Source organism: Pristis pectinata, chromosome 10 (assembly GCF_009764475.1).
Source record: "Pristis pectinata isolate sPriPec2 chromosome 10, sPriPec2.1.pri, whole genome shotgun sequence".
In the NCBI taxonomy this organism is placed as follows: domain Eukaryota; kingdom Metazoa; phylum Chordata; class Chondrichthyes; order Rhinopristiformes; family Pristidae; genus Pristis; species Pristis pectinata.
This window is the reverse complement of record NC_067414.1, coordinates 89014874-89038594: the sequence shown is the minus strand read 5'-3', so window position 1 is coordinate 89038594 and position 23721 is coordinate 89014874. Positions and strand designations below refer to the sequence as shown.

Below are 23721 nucleotides of genomic sequence, written 5' to 3'. Positions count from 1 at the left end.
GATATTCTCGAGGAGTTTAGGGCCTAGATAGCTAAAGCTACTTCCACAGAAGTAGACTGATGTTCTTCTTTAATATGTTACATAATAGGAATACGTTCCTATCTGTATACAGCTAACTTTTTAAAATCATGGCTTAAACGAGGAGATTGCTGTGTTATCTGAACCTTCAAGGGTGGTGATCAAGGTATTGGCTAACCTCCCAGAATAGGAATGTTGAGATAACAGGGTGGAACAGAAGGGACATCAAAACATCCTCCAATCCCCAAAACACGACAGGCACACATCCACTTTTTACCAGCACCCGACTCCCAGTGATTGACTAGTGAAAGGGGACATCAAACAGGAGAACAAACCTGACCTGTATTTCCCCTCCCCCGCCTGATAATATTGCTGTTGCTGCCCATGTTTGGAACAGGTAACACAGTAGACCGGAGACTGAACAGATATCTTCCTGATTTTCATTTCTTCACTTCACCAAGGGGTAAGCAAGCTTTAACCTGACTTGCAAAGGTACTTGCAATTTTGGTTGCTAATACATGAAAATTAATTTCTTTTGCAAGATAATTTTTTAAAATGAATTTACACATTGAACCTAGAAGCAGTTTGAAGGGTTGGAAAAAGTCATGAAAAAGGAACATAACCAACCCTCTCATTGAGAAAATAGGTTAAACACGGTGCAATGTACTGGCTATTTAATCACTGGTATCTTTGTTCACAGGCTGATGGATAGAAGTCTCCTTTGGTTGTGTTTCTTATTTGCTACTGAAATATCTGTGCAAGTTGCTGCTTTTAACCCACACTAAAGTTATAGTATAACCAAACCACTGGGACTTGGCTCCCAAAGTGTTACTTTAAGAATAATTAACTCAAGAGATTCACAAATGCAAGCAAGAGTGGTTGGCTATTCTGTTTATTCCTCATGATTGTGTTTTGAAGTTAGATACCAAGAAACATGCACTAATAGCAACATGTCATTACAATTACCTGTCCACAGTATGCAACACAGGATAACTCCCTTTAATATACTCTGTAGAGAAATTCAAGGGAATATTCCAGGGATAAACTCAATTCGAACTGCACTCCTTAATAACAATGGAGTGATAATCAACTCATTCAGTGCTTCCCTCCTGATGGTTAAGACTTTAGACAGGAATATGCCTCCATCTTCAAAACTGAACAGAATTTTACTCTCAGATAGGAAGTGGAACCATAAATACTGAAGGAACATAATTATTGACCTATAAACATACTCAAGCATTTGGCATGACATATTAAAATTATAGTGATGATCTGAACACAGATGTTCAATTTGGCAAGAAAACAAAATAGAAAACCATACATAGAAAAAATAATAGTTCATAAAAATCTCACTAAAAAGATCAATTACTTTCAGAGGGCCATTCCTGCTAAAAACATACATAATCTGCAAATCAGGACAAATGCATTTAGTGCATGCTACCAATTTATATTATATTAAGCTTTATCAGCTTTGTAAATGGTTTTATAGTGTGCAAGTACAATGAATTGGAGTTTGTGGTAGTGCATTTCATTCTGCAGAGTTCTGAATGCAAACAGTGACACCAATAACTTGGGAACAAAGACAAAAAGCAGAAAAGGAAAGGATTTTCCTTCCTCCATAAAATTTGCTTAAAATTCCACTCCTACCCTATCCCAACTCCTCTCAGAGGATCAAGTATTTGCAATATAATAAAAACAATGCAAGCAGAACTCCTTGCTTTCGATATCAGCTGCATTTCCAAAAACACCACAGTGTAGATAATTTGAATGACAGCAGTGCACAGCATCCTCCATGGGTTCCAAGGCTCTTAGCATTTACATCTGCTGAAACAATACTATACACATCATGAGATGTGCATCGAGGAGTTGGTTTAGGCCATACGTGGTCACAGTGATATCCATCTCTATGTATCACGTTATGAATGATCTTGGAAGAACACGGAACATTATGCAAGATGCCTACACTTTACTTGCCAAATTCGCAGCATTCAAGCTGGAGTACTTCAATAAAACCTCTCAAGGTCCATAACAGTAATCCTAATCATATAATCCATAAGCAGATTATGTCGAGATAACTACTGTGCAATGCCTGGTAATCGCCTATAATAAACAGAGCAAATGTTTGTAATATTTCCACAGCATTTAAAGCAACATGTACCAGGTACAGCAACTCCCATTATCAGGCTTGATTGTAATTTTTCCAACAAGAGTCTCAAAGCTGTGCACATAAAAAGAAGTTGGTTTATACAAGTGATCGACCTTAGCTAAAAATTCCATAATTTGCTAATTGCTGTTCCATCATGGCTGCACCAGACCATTGTTGCTTATGGGTAGAATCTCTCTACATGATTTACAATGCTCAGCTGATACCATTACATATATCATTGGACTGTAAAATGAAAAGAGAAGATTACGACAGATTCTGTTAACTTCCTAATTTGATGAAGACAGACTGTTGGCTTGGCTTCTGTGGCGAATCACTCAATGGAAAGACACAGGAAATGGCTACATCCACTATTCCTTGACAAAGTTCAGCATAGAGCTTCCTGAAAACAGCAAACACAAAAACATGTCAAAGATGCAATCCAGAGAGTGAAATGGTCTTAGTCAAACCTCCATAACTCAACTGAGTTCAATATTCACTAAAAATAAGTTTTTTTAAAAAGACGAGGGACAGGAAAAACTAGAAATGTGCCATCAGACGTCCAATTTTAGCAACTAAACAGTATTTTTGCTCCTTTCCCGACTTGTTTTTCAGCTTGAGAGGGCGTTTTAAAATAAAACCTCTCATAGGCAAAATCAATTTGATTGAAATGTTCGAAATTATATTAGTTGTATTTGAAGCACTTTAGATATGACACAGAATTCTTATGGCACAAAAGAAGCCGTTCGATCTATCAAGTAGCTCCTAGTACAGGAATCTCATCGGTCAGCATGTAGTTGCAATTCCCTGTCCCTAACTTTTACTTGAATATATTTGATGATTGGCTTCAATTGCCTTTTAATGGTAGAGAATTCCACCATTATCTAGGAAAATAAATTTCTCATCTCAGTCCTACATGGCTTATCCTTAGACTATGATCCTTGGTCCTGGACTCCCCTGCCATAAGAAATATCCTTCTTGCGTCTAGTCTGTTCAGTCCTGTTAGAATTGTCTACATTTCACCCCTTGTTCTTCCATACTCAAGCAAATATGGACCTAACTGAACCACTCTCTCTTCACGTCAGTCCTGCCATCTCAGCAATCAGCTTTCCATAGCAAGAATATTCTTCCTCAGACGAGACAAAAACTCCACACAAGGTGCAGCTTCACCATAGCTGTGTACAACTGCAGGAAGAGATTCACATTACTGTAGTCAAATACTCTCGGTATTAAGACCAGCATACAAGTTGCCTTGTTGAAACAAGCACCTGCACGCTTACTGATGCACAAGGGCAGTCAGCTCCCTTTGCACCTCTCCCCCTTCCCAACCTACAGGTCCTCCCCAGGTTACAAACACCCGGCTCGGACACCCTGTACACGTGAACAAGTGTTTGGGAGGCCAGTGGCATGGATTTGCCAGCTGCTGCAGGCATCTTCCGCCAGGTAGGAGCAGGGCATTTCCACGCGCCTTCTCTGCCTCCCACTCCCAGAGCTACAACAATTGGGGGCTGGGGTCAAGCTGAGCCGGGAGTGCTGAGCAGACTCACTCCATCAATGAAGCCAGCTGGTGACTGCTCTTACCGCGCCTGCTTATTCTCCCATCATTCTGTTTCTGTTCATTTCTGACTTACAAACAGTTCTCAGGAATGGAACACTGCTGTAATCTGGGGATTGCCTGCATGGCCACTAAGATGGTAAGTTATGTCTCCTCAACATCCAAATAATTTCATTTTCAATACTGCGTTGTGAAAATGCAATATAACTCAGGTTATAGATCAGATTGCCAAAAGCACTACAGGCCATCATACCATAAAAGCTCAATGCATTGGCTTCTCAATATGTGCAGTATAACATTAGGCCACATCTCAATTAGTCTACTGAACATACAAAAGAAATGAAGACTGCCAAGGCACAGTGAGAAGATGGAGAAGTGCACTGTATCCCCAAAATAGAAGATTCCCAAGGAAATAGACCTCGTACAGGCATTCTTTAACAGTATCATCAATGGAATTTTTTGGATTGACCATGGTATGGAGGGTTAAGGCTAGGCATAGTGAGTGACTGTTTATTACAATAGTGATCACTACCTATCAGGTGTTTTGGGATATCCTGAAGTCATGAAAGATGGTGATCTTTCCACATAGAATAAGATTAACAATCTAGCCACTATTCAAACCATGGGATAAGGCAGAGGACGAGCTATTTAATAAATCCGATGCACTGGAGGATGACTTTTGCCCAAAGGCAAACAGATAGAGGTCATGCGTGGCTCATTTAGAGCGAAGCCCATCTAAGTGCCAACCCAGAAAATGTGCCAGAGATCAATGAGTCAACTCATTTCAAACACATTATATAACTGCCAGCCCAGGGACACAGATTCTCTCAATACTGAGCAAAATATTTTAAATGCCACATCTTCAAGGATGACTTTAGACTGGTTAGCAATCTGAAGATCTTTGATGTATATATTTAATGGTGGGGTTTTGTCACCATTCTGACCTAATACATTTCAAAGAATGTTATTTTTTGAAACAATCAACAATCTTCTATTCATCAAAATTAAAACACGTGTCAACAACATTTGAAATGTTCCATGAAGTGAATCCAAAGTTACTCAAGACCTTTCATAAGTAGAATATTGAGTTGCTCGAAACTTAGTATTGGATTAGTGCTGTAAACATAAACAGCCATGCCATATTAATGAACTACCACATAAAACTTCTTTAGGAAATCCGTAACTTACTGGGCACAGGCTGGAGCCCCATTCACTTCAATCAGCCAGACCTTGAGATCTTCATCAACCATAAAGTCAAATCCAAACAGTTGAAAGCTGTGGTATGGGAGATGCTTAGTGCCAATTGCAGGTTCTATGCACATTAGGCAGCTCCTAAAGATAAAGACAGAAATTTTAGCACTCATAAGGTCATAAGACACAATTGAATCCCTAGCCCCCTATCCCCAACCATCCCTTCTATGCCTTAGAATAAAACTGAGAGTTTTAGTAGAGATGTCAAATTTACATCCTTAATTTGTCTAATGCTGTAGTGGATTGGCATTCAGCAAATTCTCATCCGGACCTGGAGTTGCCAATCCTAAAACATTAACCTCGAATCATCAGATTTTGAAGACCAATCTCTCAGATGTGCAAGCAACGCAGGAGAAACAGCAGAAAGGAACAAAAATTAAACACTTTCTTTGAACATTCTATTCATTAGTTACAAAAGTATTGGAGATTGGGATGGTGGGGGGTGGGGGAGATTTATTTCACCACATATTCAAGAGTAATCCATTTTGGCAGTAAACGGTTCTTGTCCCATTAGTCCCAGGGAACAGATCAATGGCAGGAGCTGGTTGGTTTGATGTGGGATGTCATATAATCAAATCTTCAAGAACACATCCAACCAGAATTGACAATTCTACCAGGCCCCTAGTAGAGAAAGCTGCCAATAATTCCAGACCGATCAAAAGGATACCCATGAACTGCGGGTCTCGCTAAAAACAAAAATTTATGGAAGCATTCCTTCATTCTTTCTCCCCTCAAGAAATGGGGACAAGGCAACAAACTTGGGAAAGGAAAAAATTGTGGTTGGTAAGTAATATCAGCCAAACTTCATTACATCACAAGCTCTTTATTATAGCTGCAGCATAAAATGCTACGATGACCACATTATTTGTTGCCTATAGGCATTACTAATTGAACAGTGAGGTTCTGCAGGATCTGTTCTGCACGGCTTTCATGAATAGCTGTTAGCTTTCTTCAGCCCATACTACCTCAAACTTCTTTTTGTGTCTGAACACTTCAAAATGCACCCTACTTAAATCCCTAATCTTGTCCCTTGCATTCACCACTGTCACCTTTATTAACTCTCACTAATTCAACTAAATAGATTTTCGAACACAGACAAGTGCTCAGAATCTAACAATGTAAATGAGAGGTCAAGGACTTTCCTCTTCATTTATTGTCTACAGTATACCGCTGTGTGGGGCTGGTTAAGGATGATCAAACAATATTTTTTTTTTTCAAAATATTGGGTTTAGAAGTGAATGGTTATTTCTACAGGCTGATGAATCAGTACCAAACAGAAACTGAGAAGCATGAAAACATCAAACAAGGTTAATAGGATACAGAATAATTTGCACTCAGTTACTGAGGAAAAAAATAAATAAAAGGGACAATGAAATGAGATAAGAATAAAGGACTAACATCAAGGCAAAAGAGTGATGCAGTCGATGAAGCTGCTGCCTCACAGGTCCTGTGACCCAGGTTCAATCCTGACCTTGGGTATTGTCTATGCAGAGTTTGCACATTCTCCCTGTGACTGCATAGGTTCTCTCCCACATGTGGGTGTTGGTGGGTTAACTGGCCACTGTAAGTTGCCTCTTGAGTAGCCAAGTGATGGATTGTAGTGGAAATTGACAGGTACACGGAGAATAAAATGGGAATTAGCATAGGATTAGTGTAACTGAGTATTTGATGGTCAGTGCAGACTTAATGGGCCAAAGGGCCTATTTCTGTACCGTATCATACCATGATAATAGCCTAAAAGTCTCCTGAGATTTCTATGATCATGTATTGTGAAGTTCATGACAGGCAATGGACAGTTACTGTACATTTCAGCTCTAAAAACAGGCACATACAATGTCAAGTTTCTCTCAGGTTCAAGCAACACAATCACTCAAGGTACAAACTTATGCTGGTAAGTGAGGTCTGTACCTTTAATGAGGCTGAGGAAGATTTATCATGTAAACCTGCATCAATTTTGTCCACAAGCTCTTATAATTATAGAAAAGCAGTAGAAACAAAATCCTTTTTCATTCAGTTAATAACAAGATATATTGAAAGATCATTTTACTACTGAGCATTCCCAGCCACAAGTATCAGAAATTTGGGTGCATACTGTTTTCTGGTCATTTAAATTCACAGGTTCCCAATTCAAAGAAAACTAATGAGAGCCTACAGAATTCTAATTACCAAAAATGCTGGAGTTCAGAAGAGCCAGAAACGCACCTTATGATTTGCTTGATTTGTGGTAAAATACTGTTTTCCAAGTTAACATTGTGAGTGTTCATTAAGTACTGATTGAATTCTTCAAAGAACATTTCATTGCCTTCTTCATATTTTCCATAATTCTTGGAGAATTCTTTCTGAATACAATGATTTGTCAGGTGACTAGTTTTATCCTGAAAATCAGTGCTATTGTATGGATCAGAAGAAGTTCGCAATACTCCTTCTTTGTAGAGGTAAATGTTATATTGATGGTCAAGAAGTACCCAGCTTCTGGAAACACAAAGGAGAGAAAGAAAAAACATACATACTATAAGGATGGTACATCAGGACAGCTGCAGATAATACAAAGTTCTCTGAAAATAAATAAGTCATGCAGCATTTATGAGGAGGAAAGCAGAGTTAATAATTCAGATAAATGACCTTTCCTCAGAACTTGGTATCTGCTACTCTTGCTTTTCCAATCTATTACTTTGCAGATTTCCAGAAAAGAAACTATATATCGTCTTTCATGTTCCCGGAACATTCCAAAAGTGCTTTAAAGTGGCTTAAGTACTTCCAAGGAGCTGTAATACAGCTGCCAACTTTGCGCAGAGTAACGTGCCACAACTTGTAGTGAAATAATGATCCCGTACTTACTGTAACATGGGAGGCAGCAGATCAACCCACCAGGTCATCCCAGCTCACAATGAAGCAATCCCATTAGTCCCATTCCCTCTCCTTATTTCCCTGTAATCCTGCAACTTTTCCCTCTCTTACACATGCCAGCGACTCCCCTTTCATTCTTTTGCCATTTACTACAATAATGGGGCAAGTTACAGTAGTCAACTAACATAACAACACATCTTTGGGATGTGGGAAGATACTGGAGCACCCAGTGGAAACCAACACGGTCACAGGGAGAATATGCAATCTTCACATAGACAGCACCAGAGGTCAAGATTGAAACCAGGATCTCCAGAGCAGTAAGATAGCAGCAACTAAGCATTGGGTCACTGTGCTGCCCAGTGGTATAGACTGAAGAATTCATATTCTCCAGGACAAGGGGGAAAACTCAGCTGCTGTTTGAATAATGTCGGTGGATCTTCTGACATGTAGCTGGGGTAGCACAGTGGCAGAGATACTAGAGCTGCTGCCTCACAGCTCCAGTGAGCCAGGTCCAATCCTGACCTCTGGTGCTGTCTGTGCAGAGTTTGCACGCTCTCCCTATGACACGTGGGTTCACCCCCCACCCCGGGTGTTCCTATTTCCTTCCACATCCCAAAAACATGCGATTTGGTAGGTTAATAGGCCACTATAAATTGCCCCTGGTGTGTAGGCGGGTGGTAGAATCTGGAGGATGTTGATGGGAACACGAGGAGAATAAAATGGGATTAGTGTAGGATGTAAATGGGTGCTCAAGGGCACAGACTTGGTGGGCACGCAGCATGACTTTGATTTTACAACATCTGAGAGGGTAGGAGCAAAAAAAGGTGCTGAACTGCCAGAGGGGCCCTTCATTCAATCACTACTCTGAAGCAGAAGCTTAGACTTGGTGCTCAGGTCTTTGAAGTATTAGCTGACAACCTTCTGAACTACCGCTGAGTTTTGAAAGTTTGGAGGGCAATTGCATTCACTTGAGTGGAGATCTGCAAACACCAACAGCCCTTTAATAGCCATTGTTCATGTGCAAACTTAGTTAGAACTTGATAGAAAACTGCTAAATTGCAGGCTGGACACTAGACAAGTCCAAGCTCAGGTGATGCTCAAACAGGTCTACAGCAGACACCATCTCCCTGGCCCTACACTCATCTCTGGAGCATCTGGACAGTAACGACACCTACTTTAGACTATTGTTTATTGACTACAGCTCCACCTTCAATACTGTAATTCCAAGCAAACTCATCACCAAACTCTGAGACCTGGGACTCAACACCTCCCTTTGCAACTGGATCCTTGACTTCCTAACCAACAGACCACAATCAGTGAGGATAGGCAGCAACACCTCCACCACGATTATTCTCAACACTGGTGCCCCACAAGGCTGCATCCTCAGCCCCCTACTCTACTCCCTATACACTCATGACTGCGTGGCCAGATTCTGCTCTAACTCCATCTACAAGTTTGCAGATGACACCACGGTAAGTGGGCCGTATCTCAAATAACGATGAGTTGGAATACATGAAGGAGGTAGAGAGCTTGGTAACATGGTGTCAACCTTTCCCTCAATGTCAACAAAAGAGCTGGTCATTGACTTTTTGGGGGGTGGGGGTGCACTTGCTCCTGTCTACAACAATGGTGCTGAAGTTGAGAGGGTTGAGAGCTTCAGGTTCCCAGGAGTGATCACCACCAATAGCTTGTCCTGGTCCCACCATGTAGATGCCACAGCCAAGAAAGCTCACCAGCACCTCTACTTCGTCAGGAGGCTAAAGAAATTTGGCATGTCTCTTCTGACACTCACCAATTTTTATAGAAGCACCATAGAAAGCATCCTATCTGGATGAGTCATAGCTCGGTATGACAACTGCTCTGCCCGTGACCGCAAGAAACTGCAGAGAGTTGTGGACACAGCTCAGCACATTACGGACACCAGCCTCCCCTCCATGGACTTTTTCTATACTTCTTGCTGCCTCGGTAAAGCAGCCAGCGTAATCAGAGACCCCACCCACCCGAGACATTCTCTCTTCCCCCTTCACCTATTGGGCAGAAGATACAAAAACCTGACATCAGGTACCACCAGGCTCAAAGACAGCTTCTATCCCGCTGTTATAAGACTATTGAATGGTTCCCCAGTACGATAAGATGGACTCTTGACCTCACAATCTACCTTGTTATGACCTTGCACCTTATTGTCTGCCAGCACTGCACTTTCTCTGTAGCTGTTACACTTTATTCTGTATTCTGTATTGTTTCACCTTGTACTACCTCAATGCACTGTGTAATGAATTGATTTGTATGAACGATATGCAAGACAAGTTTTTCCACTGTACCTCAGTACAAGTGACAATAATAAACCAATCCCAGTTCCACAATTTTCCATAATCAATACACAGAAATTAGAGTAGGAACCCTGACCAAGATTCTTCCTTCATCTGGGCACTGAGGTCAAGTCTTAGCCAAAAGGTTAGACTGGAGAAAACAAAACTGTATTCCTTGGAGCAAAGAAGGTTGAAAGATTAGATGGTAGTGGATAAAATCATGATGCATTTGGAGAGGATAAATAGAAAGAAGCTGCTCCCATTGGCAGATGGTTCAAGGACCAAGAGGACACACATTTAAACTAATGGGCAGGGTCTGGTGGTGGTGGTGGTGGGGGGGGTTGCGGGGTGGGTGTACTGATGTTAATATGAAGAAAAACTCTTAAAAGAGGTGTGGTTATGATCTACAGCCCACTAGGATGATGAAACAATCAAGACTTTTAAAAGGGAATTGAGGAAAGCATAAATTGCTGGGAATGGGATTGTTGGAATGCCCTACCAAGAGCTGGCACAAGACTTCTGAGCATTAACTGTTCTACGATAGTTGATACCCCACCTCTGCCTTGGATAAGATTTGTTCAAATCTACCTAGAACATAAATTAAACTTTAGTGCTCAAGATTAGGTAATTAAGACCAGAAAGGTGACCAAACCTGGTACCATACTGGTCTGTTTCACTCAGTTAAAAATATATGCTGGAAAGCTAAAGCAAACACTGAATATGATGAGGCCAGTGCATTTGAGCAAGACATTGCAGTTTCAGCAAGATGTTTCCCGCAAGGCAGCTTGGTGAAAACAGGAAAACATCCACGGGATTCAAGGGTAAATGGCAAATTGGATCAAAATGGGTTAGTGTGGCAGGAAGCAGAGGGCAGTGATTGACAGTTTTTTTTGTGACTGACAGACTATTATCTGTGGGGTTCCACAGTGCTCAGAACTCAGTTCCTTGCTTTTTGTTGTACAATAAAACTCTGATAATCTGCTACCCAATTATCTGAAAATCCTGATGGATCATCCTCTGGCTCACCAGGTACTGATTCCCATCCTCACCATGACCCCGGTTCCTCCGCTCCTAACTCTCCGGGGCCCCAATTCCCGGGCTCCCTTTAAACTCACCGGGGCCCCTGGTTTCCCCACACTAACTTTAAACTCACTGGGGCCCCTTTCCTGCACTCCCTTTAAACTCACTGGGACCCCATTTCCCACATTCTCAAAATTGACCGGGTACACTGGAAAATTTGTTATCCTACTGCGTGACATCCACAAAAAGGTGAAATAAAATTGTGTTGGAGGATTAATTAGATTAACAGCCAAAAGCATAAATCTGCCAGTTTGACACCACCAAAATCCCACAGATCAATTAAAAAAGTTTGTAAATGAGAAAAATCAGTGGTGTGGTTGACAGGAAGGACACAACCTTTTGACTTTGGATGATAATAAACCATCTGGTCAATTTGACAGAGAGGTTCAGGGAAACAGGAGGTAATGCATTTGGTGAGGTTCATCATGCAATAAATGGGAGGATTTTGAGAGATACGGATAGCTCACAGAAGCTGCTACAAACGCTCCCACAAATAAACAGGAAACATCCAAATCGTAACAGTGTTGAAGGAGGATTACTCACAAAACTTAGAGACTTCCGACGAACAGAAAACAGTTCCTCACCTTCCTACCTCGCAGGATCACGGCAAAGGGAAGGAAAGTCATCTAGAAAAAGAAATTTCAGAAACTAACCTTATGTCAAATTTGCGATGTCCTGGTTCTAACAGTAATGGTCTCTCGAGGTATTTTTGAATCACATGAACTTGACCTTGATTATCTATATAGTCCAACAATTCATTGGCATCAGAAGAAATAAAAATCCCGGCACCTGAAGAGAGATATTAATATATCAGTTCCAATGGAAATACGTACAGGATATAGAATCAAAGCATCCATTATTCTGACTAGGTTAAGGAAGAACTTATTTAGGAAGATTATAATCTGAGAGTTCTCAAAGTATTCAATACCAAGTCAGAGTTTAGTCACCAATGGAAGTGGTAAAGACTGGTACAATTACGACACTTAAAAGATATTTGGACAAATACATGCATAGGAAAGGCTTTGAGAGATGTGGGCCAAGCACAGGTAAATGGGACTAACTTGGTTGGCATGGATGAGCTGGGCCGAAGGGCCTGTTTCTGTGCTGTATAATTCTATGACCAATGATTATAGTAGCCAAGATACACAGTCACAGAGATATGTGCAGTTTAAAATCTCATCATTGATAGCACTTCCATCAATGCAGCGCTCAATGATGAACAATGCTTTTCATCTAGAATATGATTAAATCCAAGGTAGTGTGTCAAGCTTCAGAGGCAACTGAGCTACATTCATAGTTAAAGGCACTTAAGAGATTGTACCATACTGCTTACTTTCCAGAACTACATCTCCATAATCAAATCCAACTCCATAATCAAAGACCCCACCCACCTGGAACATTCTCTCTTCTCTCCTCTTCCATCAGGTAGAAGATACAGGAGCCTGAAGGCACGTACCACCAGGCTTAAGGACAGCTTCTACCCCACTGTGATAAGACTATTGAATGGTTCCCTTATACGATGAGATGGAATCTGACCTCATGATCTACCTTGTGACCTTGCACCTTATTGCACTGCACTTTCTCTGTAGCTGTGACACTTTACTCTGTACTGTTATTGTTTTTACCTGTACTACATCAATGCACTCTGTACCTCCTCAATGTGTAATGAATTGACCAGTACAATCAGTATCCAAGGCAAGTTTTTCCACTATACCTTGGTACAAGTGACAATAATAAACCAATACAGGCAGGCATGAATATTAATAGCACAGAGCAAAAATTCTTTGTAATGTCCCTTTCAAGGACCACCTAAAACACTTTATCTTAAAAAAAACAGGCAAAATGCTGATGGAACACTGAAATATCAGTACAAAAAACACCAACTCAAAAAACCCAAAGCTGTAAAAGTAAGTGTAGGCAAGACGACTCAACCACTAAACACCATAAACATCAGCTACAGTACTAAGTTAAAATGAGTAGAAAATTACATGGTCTAATTCACTTGGCTGATCTCACCCATATTTAGTCTCAGAGCCCAGGAGGTTTGAGCGCATAAAATATAGGCCAGTGTCCCGATTTCTCATCACTTACTAGTGATTCCCACTTACTGATGCGCAGATGTAAATGCTGGAGAGACATTTCTAGAACATTGTTCAAAACAAAAGATCCCGAGGCAATTTATAATTGGGAGTCAGTCCAACTATATGAGGTGACTGCAAACAACGGGCAAGAGCTAGGCTTTAAGAGGCAAGTTGTATTTGGACAAAGCAACTGCAGGCAGGGTGGGAGGTTTCACAGAGGATTCTCTGATCTACAGGCTGTTCCCGGGGACACACACAAAGATGGACATCAACTGCTGCTGGAAGGTCATCAACTCGGTGAAAGACGCCCTTTGGTCTGCCCGAAACTTGTTGGTCTTCCAGCACTGCGAGATGTCCGTAGGGGAATGCTGCCGGCTGGCACATTCCAGGCTGCAGGAGTACGTGCTGAGGGACGCACTGAAGCTGGGCGCAGCCAACGCAAAGGCTCGGTGGGGAAGGACTACAGTTTAGGGTTCTTCTGCCACTGGAGAGGGAGGGGCAGGGATAGGGAGAAAGCCCCTAAATATTGTAAATAAGGGACCGGGTAGCTTCCAGGGAGCCACACGTGTGGCATCGGTGCTGTTTTCTATATAAAAAGGTAACACTAATGAATGATTTGTACAAGAATGTAAAGGTTTGCACCGTTTTGTAATTGTATATAGTTTGTCTTTTATTATGAATAAAGTTTATTTTGTAAAAAGTTTCCAGATTGAGGGTAAAAGCTCTAAAGGCCTGGTGGTGAATAGATAGAGCAACACAGAAGGTAAGAGCAGGTGGTGCCACTGCCTCACTCCTTTGGGGACCTGGGTTTGATCCTGGCTTCTAATGGTGTGGAGTTTGCATGTTCTCCCTGCAGCCTTCTCGCCAACATCCCCCACCCAATACCACTGTACTCTGGTTCCAAAATAACGTGCCTGTTGACAGGTTAGTTAGTTAATGCAAATTACCCCCAGAACGTGGGTGGTAGGTGAATTGGGGTGGGGGGGGGGGGGGGTGGGGGGAGGTGGAGGAATAAAAGATGTTTGATGGGCGTAAGACAGAGAATAGATTACAGTGAAATTAGTGGGGGAATGGGGCTGATGGGATTTCTCAGAGAGCTGGCATAGATTCGATGGGCCAACTGGCCTTCTACACTGTAAGGAAATATGAAATGTGGAAAAATTAAATATGAACTTTGGGCTCTTGAATCAAGACATTTAAATGAATTCTTGCCTTTCAGGTCTTTAATCAGAATGCTTTTAACATCCACTGGTGATGTTAAACTCAGTAGCCTGCAGCACTTTAAAGCTAGAATAAACCTCTCTCCCCTTCAGAGCAACAATTTTGCAGTTCCACACCAGCCACCTTCATGTCTTCCCTGATTAATTTTGTCAAATTATGGCTCATTAAGTTCAAAAAGCTTACTTCCATAAGGAAATGAATTGAGACTGCCCAAAACATAGCATGACTCAAGCTGCTTGTAGTCCAGAGAGCGAAAGGCCTTGCAGTATCAGCTGATCTTAGTGGTTAAGGAGATATTCATCACACTGCACCCCCAGCCACCTTGAATTCTGCAACTGGCATGTCAAAAATCCATCATTATTAACGTGTATCTGATCATTCCCAATGCTCTGCTAATGAATGCACCAGAATGGATTGAAATGTCTTCTGATTCTGCTGCAGAGAAACATGGAGTCCTGGATTAAACCAAAGGCAGGAAACTGGAGGTGGTGGGCACTGATAGTGGGGCCTGGGGATGTGCTGGATCTAGGAGTCAGCACAGTGGCATAACCAGTGAAGCTGCTGCCTCAAAGCTCCAGTGATCCACGTTCAGACCGTGACTGGAATTTGTACAGTCTCCCTATGACTGCGTGGGTTTCCTCCCACATCCCAAAAATGTACAGGTTGGTAGGTTAACTTGCCACTGTAAATTGCCCCGAGTGTATAGATGAGTGGTAGAACCGTGTGGGCACGAGACAGAATAAGAAGGGTTAGGAGAGAATTAGTGTAAATGGGTGCATTATGGTCGACTCAGAGGAGCTATAACCAGGCTGTGTCCCTCTGCGACGCTATGAAGATGATCAGCTAGATTCAGATTAGTTTATTGTCATATATACCAGGGTACCATGAAATTCCTTGCTCACATGAAGCTCAGAGTAAACAGAATACATGGTTATAATAAAAAGAGCAATAAATATAGCGATGAGCACACAACAACAGAATGGTGCAAAGGTTGTCATGCAAAACTCAAGTAGTGCAAAGAAAATTGCTGAAGTGATAATAATGGAATGACCGAGGGAGGTAGAATTAAGAGTCTGAGAATGTGGTAGCACCACTGGGAAGGGGATGTGAAAGGTGATTGGTTCAGAAGTCTGATGGCAGTGGGGAAGAAGCTGTTCTTAAGTCTGATCGTCTGGACTTTCAGGCTCCTGTATCTTCCCCCAGAAGGTAAAAGAGAGAAAAGGGAATGGCGAGGGTGGCAGGCATCACTGACGATACTATAGATATTATAAGCAGGACTTTACAGGTCTTTATCCCTTTTCCAAAAATTGAGAGGGTTTCAGCAGTAGAAAGTCTCAGCTATGAAGTCGGGGTCTGTGGCAAGCAGGAGACTGCAGGTTTGACTGGTAACAAAGGAAAGTTGGGTAGCTGGGAAGGACTGGCAGATTTGGGAGTACTGTGGCATGTATTGGGACAATTGGTGGAAGCAGCACTCATATGCTGACTTGGCTGCTCCCATATTTCTTTGGCTGCTGAGTTTCTCTAGCCCTCAAACTTGAAGAAAGAACAAACCCCTTTGACATTATGTTAGACCCACTTCACCAGCAGACCTGGATACCCCAAACCCACCAAGGTAAAATCTACTAATTTAAAATGTGCATCCACGTCTGCAGGTTTCGTTCCATGTCTGAAGGAAGTGAAAATTCCCTGCATTGAATTCTTCTCATTGATTTAGTCCTAGCATTCCGGACCACAAAGTCATCACACAGTAATCTAACACAAATAAAGCAAAAAGTCCTTTCTTCTTCAACAGGGAGCAAACACAAGCCTTACCTTTGGCACCCGCGGAAGATTTGGCTATCCACACATTCCTTTCTCCGTTCGCTTGTCTCTTGTGATAAGATGCCAGGAATGCTTCTCGATCATCTGTCCTCACATTATTTCTTTGTGCTTTTATTCCGTTCTGCATGGGAATCGCTGTGGTTTGCAGCCCCATGGGATAGATGACGTAGGATTCGGGAAACCAGGTACACGATTCCATCAATTCTGGAATTGACTTGATGAGCCTATTTTTGGAAAAAAGTACATCGATTCCGTGAGAAGCTGTGAAACCCTGAGCAGAATCTTCACTTGTGAAAGAGAAAGTTTTCATGAATTCGTCAGGCTGAAAGATGATCTCTTGATCTCCCAATCTACTCCATCGTGGCCCTTACACTTTATCTGTGTACCTGCACTGCACTTTCTCCGTAAACTGTAGCACTATATTCTGCATTCTGTTTTTCTCTTTACTATCTTGATGTACTTATGTATGAAATGATCTATCTGGATGGCATGCAAACAAAAAGCTTTTCACTGTATCTCAGTACATGTTACATTAATAAACCATTTCCAGAAAATTCATCTCCTAATGCACCCAAGTCCAGTCATTCATCATTGTCATACCAAAATGATCACCCAACAAAAAAGTTAGTCTCTTCCTCATAAGTTTTACAATATTAACTTTCTTTTTGACATTTTTCACCCAGCTTGACAGTATTGACTTGTTACCCGAGTTGTAATTGTTCACATAGTACCTCTGGCAAAGCTCAGGGATGATCTTTTTAAAATGACAAGGAAGATAGGTTTACAGTGAAAGGTTTGTCACCCAGCACGTGCTGGACTTGACTGGTGCCAGTTAATCAAATGTGTCCATATAATCAAGCTCTGGCCCAGCTGCTCCCTCAGAATGGCAGTTGTCAGAGTGTGCCGGCTTATAAAATGCTTTTACTGCAATTGGAATAATGCTCAAGTTGAGTAAAAACTAACTGAACAAGTCAGGGGTTTCCCCAAGCAATGCATGGTGCTTGTACTTGTTGACAATTGGGAGTAGGTATATAGTTCTCCCCAGTCCCCAGGCACAGGGCAACTGCGACATTTCTACCGTTGTTCCAGCTGACTCAGCAGAGGCCAGAAATCAAGTCCATGTTCTTTCCTGTCTGCACTGTTCTACACTGGACAGTCCATTTAGCAACAGTGAGATGGCAAGTGTGGGTGGCACAGAAGGGATGGGAGGGGATAAAGAAAAAAAAGACTGAACAAGAGGACATCCAGCTGATAAATTACTACAGAGATCTCACACTGCACAAGATTACGGGGACACAGTTTAGGAGACAAATCAATTACAATCAGGTTGCTGCAGGTTTTAACACATTTCCCAGACAGATGCATCAATATTTACACTGGGGTGCAATAGCAAGAGGAGATCACTTTACCAAACCAGCACTCCAGAGACCTGTTCAAATGATCAGGACATACAAGTTCAAATCCAGCTCAATTAGTTAAAGTAATCTGGAATCAATAATAAAATTCACCCAAAAAATTCTATTAAACTGCCATAAACCCATCTCGTTCACTTACGAACTTTACATTCTTATCTGGCCTGACCTAAATAAATCCAGACAGGAGTGTGTGTAAGGCAATGGGGGAAGCAAGCTGCAGCATTGTCACCCCCACCAGACTCCCCCCAAGAAAAACAAATAATTAGCAAAAGTAAAACATCTTTAACATGACATGTTCTTTCACCCCATAACATGAAGGACGTGCAGTTGTATCCCTTCAAAAGAAGGCAAATTTAAAGTCCAGTTAACACCCCTGCAGAGTAATATGGTTAAGCCTTAACCACTATGAAATGCATTTAAAGAGCTGCATGCATTGAGCTATTGTCCTGCACCTATGCTACAGTAGAGTTTCAGTATCACAGTAGCCAGAAAGCTTTGGCAAAAATATGAAAACCTTCCATTTCAAACTTTTCTTAAGTAGTTTTAGGAAATACCATAATCAGAAGGGACAGTCAGTTTTAATTTCCATTAACACTGGCAACTCTCTCAACTTTGAGGTCATATGTAATATGATGAAGGTGGTGCAAGAACCAAGGAGAAAGGCAAACGAATCTGCATTTCTGCAGTGCCTTTCACAACCTTAGAACATCCCAAAGTGCTTTTTAGACAATGGAGAAGTTCTTGCAGTGTAGGTGTTACTGTAATTAGAAAACCCTGCAGCCAATTTAAACACAAATACCTCTCGCAAACAACGTCAACACAAGCAATTTTTCCTCGAGTTTTCATCAACAGCCGGAATGAAAGTCCTGTGACTCAAAAAAGTACTGTGTCCACAGTACAATAGGCAACATGAGAAAACATTTTACTTACTTGACTAACGATGCCTTACGGCAGAGTTTGTCAGCACCCCGATAATAGTTCACAAGCTGTGCGAGTCCTGGTTCATGACCTGTAAGTAACCAGAAGCTCTATTATTAGATCATTCACTGATGAACAGCACTGTGCAAAACACATATGTTGAAGGCCAATTTGTATCTGTGGGTGGATCAAGGGGACCACGCATCATGTGTGGCAGTGAGCTGCATAAGCTAGAAATGGCAAATTCCCATTCCAGACCTCAGCTGACTGTCTAATCTCAGTCAAGGGCCTAAAAGGATATTGTAAAATATGATGGGTGGTTGTGGGCTTGCTGTCTGCTGGAAACCAAAAGCAAAAACCATTGCAAAAAAAAATACATCATTCAATGCCCATACTGTTAATCTTTCAATTATAAATCCATCAGTAATTAAAATAGAAATCACTGAAATAAAAGTTCATCTCAACGTGGGCAAACCTGTCTTTCAAGTCTGCTCTTCTTGACCTCAGGATATTCTATAGCACCTTATAGTCCTGAAGCACTTTTTTTTGTCACTGCTGTGATATAGGAAACATGGCAGCCAATCTGCACACTGGATCCCAAAAGCAACAGTGTGAAGTCTGATGAAAGCTCATCGACCTGATACATTAATTCTGCTTTTCTCTCTTTTCACAGGTGCTGCCTGCCCTGCTTAGCATTTCCTGTGATTCTATTTTCACATCTGTTTTAGAACAGATAACATTACAGCACAGTACAGGCCCTTTGACCCACGATGTTGTGCCAACATTTTATCCTGCTCTAATATCTATCTAAAACTTCCCTCCCACATAGCCCCCGATTTCTCTATCATTCATGTGTCTAAGAGTCTCTTAAACGTTTCTAATGTATCTGCTCCCACAACCTCTGCAGACAGTGCGTTCCACGCACCCACCACTCTGTGTAAAAAAACTTACCCCTGACATCCCTCTTATACCTTCCTCCAATCCCCTTAAAATTATGTCCCCTCATGTTAGCCATTGTCACCCTGGGAAAAAGTCTCTGACTGTCCACTCGATCTATGCCTCTTATCTTGTACACGTCTATCAAGTCACCTCTCATCCTCCTCCTCTCCAAAGAGAAAAGCCCGAGCTCACTCAACTTTGATGTCAATTAAGGGATAAACATTGGTCAAAGATTATTTTTCCTTCAAATATAGGACTTGGGCATCGTTATCAAAGCTGGTATTGATGCCTATACCCTCAAGGAGGTCAGGACTTCCTTCACCCACTACAGTCACTGTGAAGGAACGTTGACAGTGCTGTTAGGTAGGGAGCTCCAGAATTCTAACCCACGACAATGATGGCAATACATTTTCAAGTCAGTGAGGTAAATAACTTGGAGGGAAACTTGCACGTGATGGCATCCCCTTGCTCCTGTTGCCCTTGTGCGTCTTGGTGGTAGAGCTCATAGGAAGGTGCTGTCAAAGAGGTTTCGGTGGTTTAATCCTCTCTTGTGAAGCTTGTCACTGTCTGGCACTGATAATGGGCACAAATATCCTTGTTATTTATCGTGCTCCTCGGAAGAACCAATCTTCTCTTCTTTAAAACAAGATCACTGGATTATTTAAATCCACCTGTAAAGATCAATGGGGCCTCAATTTGACATGTTTCATCCCATGCCGTACGCAAAATACCTGTATTTAGAACTGAGGAAAATGAACTTGTTCTTTCTTAATTTGGTGGTTAGAAGCAGTGGTGTTGAATTTTAAACAAACCTAATGCCAACATAATTACAGAGACTCAGATTTAATGCACAATGTAACTGTACAACTGTAGGGAGACCCTGAAGAGATATAATGGGATTTAGAGAGTTTTCAGGAAATCAAGGCAGCTCAACTAGAACGAAATCATTGGACATTTATTCCATCCATCACACGACCCATTTCAGAATCAGAATTATTATCACTGACATATATCGTGAAATTTGTTGTCTTGTGGCAGTAGTACAGTGCAAGACAAAAATTACTATAAGTTACGATAGATAGATAAAGCGAAAGAGGGATAATGGGGTAGTGTTCATAGACCATCTGATGGTGGAGGGGAAGAAGCTGTTCCTAAAACATTTATTATTATGATACAGAAATGCTAACCAAGAGAACCCATCAATTAACCAGTATGACAACTGATGCTTTGTCCGGGAGGGATTTACAATATGAGGGGAAAAAAATTGAAGAAAAAGAAAGGAATTCTAGTTTCCAGCTCAGGATAATAATCTGCTTCCTTTTGCTTAAAATAAAAACACTACCTTTCTTTAACTGCAGGAGACATTGTAATGGCATGGGGAACTGCCCCTCTCTTATACAAGTTGACTGTTAATGTGCAATTAATATAACCTCACCTTTTTACTCATTTCATCACTAATCTGGATATCATCATCTTTCTCTTCCTCTCCCCTTTTGCAGTAAGAGTACTTGGAAGAATAAAAGCCAATGTCCTGGCATTTCTGCCAGAGTGCAATGCAGCATCACCACTCTGCCCCACCCATTAGGTAACACGAGATTTTTCCAGCATTGTCCCCTACCCATCACCAGGCTTGGAAGCAGCAAATACAAGAGGGACATGGGTGCAGTGACGTGACTTATTCCTCGGAAATCCGCAGGCAAGACCTGACCCAGCATCTTGTCACACTGCAATGCCTGGACTGCAACACCTTTCACTATCAATTCACAAACAGAGGGGGGTGGGGAACATGGAAGAGGTTACTGAGCCCTCAGTACAATATATGGACTCTCCTACCACCCACCTCCCACCCTGGATTTCTTCACCTCCTAGACAAAAGCATATAACATCTACAAGCTTTTACACTGTGCACCTGCTGGGGTTAAGTGCTTTCACATTACAAGCACTGTGTCTGCTTGCAGAGGTGTGCCTGAAATGATAAGCAATCCTTCCCTTTCAGATATCAACAGGCATGCGGCAATTCTTCCAGTTCTGCCTTTCGTTATAATCTTTTACCACTCATAGCCTCATTAATGCCAACTGTGGAAATGTAATAATCAGGTCAAAAAGCTCCTGAAGCTATACCTTTCAAACTCTCTGCAAACCTGGGTGTGCAACAAAACAGCAGTCCTGTCTTGGTAGCACAATTACGGGTGGTGATGATGCTTCAAGTGACCTGAGTGTGCATGATGCAGCCCGATTTCAAGCTCTAAATACACCCAGTGTTTGTCAGGGAAGAGAGGATGTTATTCCCCTGCCAACGCAAAGCTCATACATGTGTAAGTGCCACATGGATAAGGCACTGGAAGATAACCGTCACTGCTTCAACCATAGCCCAATGAGGCATCAAAGCAGTCAGGTGAAGTTGTAGGGTTACGGAGTTGGCGGGGGGGGGGGGGGAGAAAGAGAGGAAGGGGGGAAATGAGGAGGATAAAAGAGTTTAAAAAAGAGATAAGATTGAACACCTCTGCGTTAATAGAATATAAAGAATGAAATTAACTAAGTACTTCCCAGAAAAGCATGGTTTGAAATCAGATTTATTCTGAAGGCCCACAACAGAGAAAGCTCTGTAGGGATCTTTGCTCATCTAGTGCAATGCACAGCAGAGATAGGGTTAAAAAAATCATAAAAATGCCCACTATTGCTTTAAGTTATTACAGTCTTAATCATAAAACCAATTCCTCCCTCCCCCTTCCCAACACTAGTTACATTAATTGAAATATTTTATTAAACATTTTGGGAGGAGGGTGGGGAATGAAAATTATGAAGCCAAGTGCAGTTGATCCAGTAAATTTGGTGCAGTGGAGGTTGCAACCCCCCCCCCCCCCCCCACCCCCCCCAGGGTCCTGGTTTTGGATAATGCACTACACAACATTAAGGCCACCCCAATGAAATACTCAAGACACCGCCCAGCCCAGATCTGCAGTGCAACTCTGCACTGATCTGGGGGTGACAAATCACAATTCCTTCCCAGTGCATACTTTTTTTTTCTTTTTCTTAATAAGTATCATCTCCAATCGTAAACATAACAGCCAGGAAGATGCATGCAATTTCTCCCTCGTGAGCTGGTCTTACCCAGGGTCCCGAAAGGCAGCTTGTTTCTCTCCCCCAGCATCAGATTGAACCTGGGATTGTCCCTCTTGAGTCTCCGCCATTGTCCCGTGGAGATCAGCACCTTGCCCACTTCTGCGTAGATTGAGCTGTTCCGATCCCGGAGCACAAACGTGTACATAATAGAAACGGGGTAGACCTAGCACCAACTGGCACCCCCACCTGATACTGCCAGACTCACAAATGGGCACTCAAGCACCAGCCCCACAAGAGGCACTTCCTTGCAATCTTACTGGGCAATGACTAACAAACCATGTGGGTACTAACGAGCATCCCCACCCCAGATAACCAACTAGCAACCTTCCTGGGCGTGAGTAAGCATCCCCCGCGATAGGCACTAAGCTGTAAATCTAAGTATAAATAAACATCCCTGCGGATAGGCACTAACTAGCAAACGTGGGCACCAACTAGCAGCCCACAGTAGTTACTGAAAATGGTAACCGTACGAGGAGCCCCAGTGGCAGCCCCACGACAGGCACTGATTAGTGGTAACTGCCCGGCCGGCCACTCCTTGCGCCGCCGACCAGGAGGGGAGTGCAGCGAGCCCGGAGCCGCAGGGCAGACGCTCGGACGCTGGGAGGAGTAAGCGCGACTCCTCCGCCACTCTGCCGGGGAGGTCTCCTCTTTGCCCTACGCGCTGCTCTTTGTCTGCTTGGGCTGCGGACGCCGTGCGGCCCGCTCCGGGGGTACTAACGTCGGGGGCTCGGTGCCGGCTTTGCAGCTGGTCCCATCCCTCACCCTGACCTCGCCCCACTCCCTCTCCGAGGCTCAGGTTGCCGCTGCTCCTCCTCCTTCGCCTTCTCTTCGCGATCTCTGCTTCATCATCGTCGCCGCCGCTGCAGCTGACGCCTCACATCGATCCCGACCAAAAGGGGAGGAGACAACGAGGGAGGGGCGTGGCATACGCACGGCGCATGCGTCGGCCGGCGTTCGCCCCCAAAGGCTTCTGGTAGTTGTAGTTTTTCCCGCGCTTTCA

At 42.5% G+C, this 23721-nt stretch overlaps 1 protein-coding gene across 2 annotated transcripts; it reads right to left on the bottom strand.

Annotated features, from left to right (window-relative positions):
- Positions 1-894: 894 nt before the first annotated feature.
- ttl (tubulin tyrosine ligase) lies at positions 895-23673 on the bottom strand. 2 transcript variants are annotated; one of them, XM_052025270.1, is made up of 7 exons: positions 23440-23673; positions 18672-18750; positions 16318-16550; positions 11857-11992; positions 7170-7439; positions 4905-5048; positions 895-2564 (listed from the first exon to the last, which is right to left on the bottom strand). In XM_052025270.1, the coding sequence occupies exons 1-7, from the start codon at positions 23474-23476 to the stop codon at positions 2444-2446; spliced, it is 1020 nt and encodes a 339-aa protein (XP_051881230.1). In that variant the 5' UTR covers positions 23477-23673; the 3' UTR covers positions 895-2443. The 2 variants fall into 2 exon arrangements, with proteins under 2 accessions (XP_051881230.1, XP_051881229.1); XM_052025269.1 differs by having other exon boundaries at positions 22710-23671.
- Positions 23674-23721: the final 48 nt, after the last annotated feature.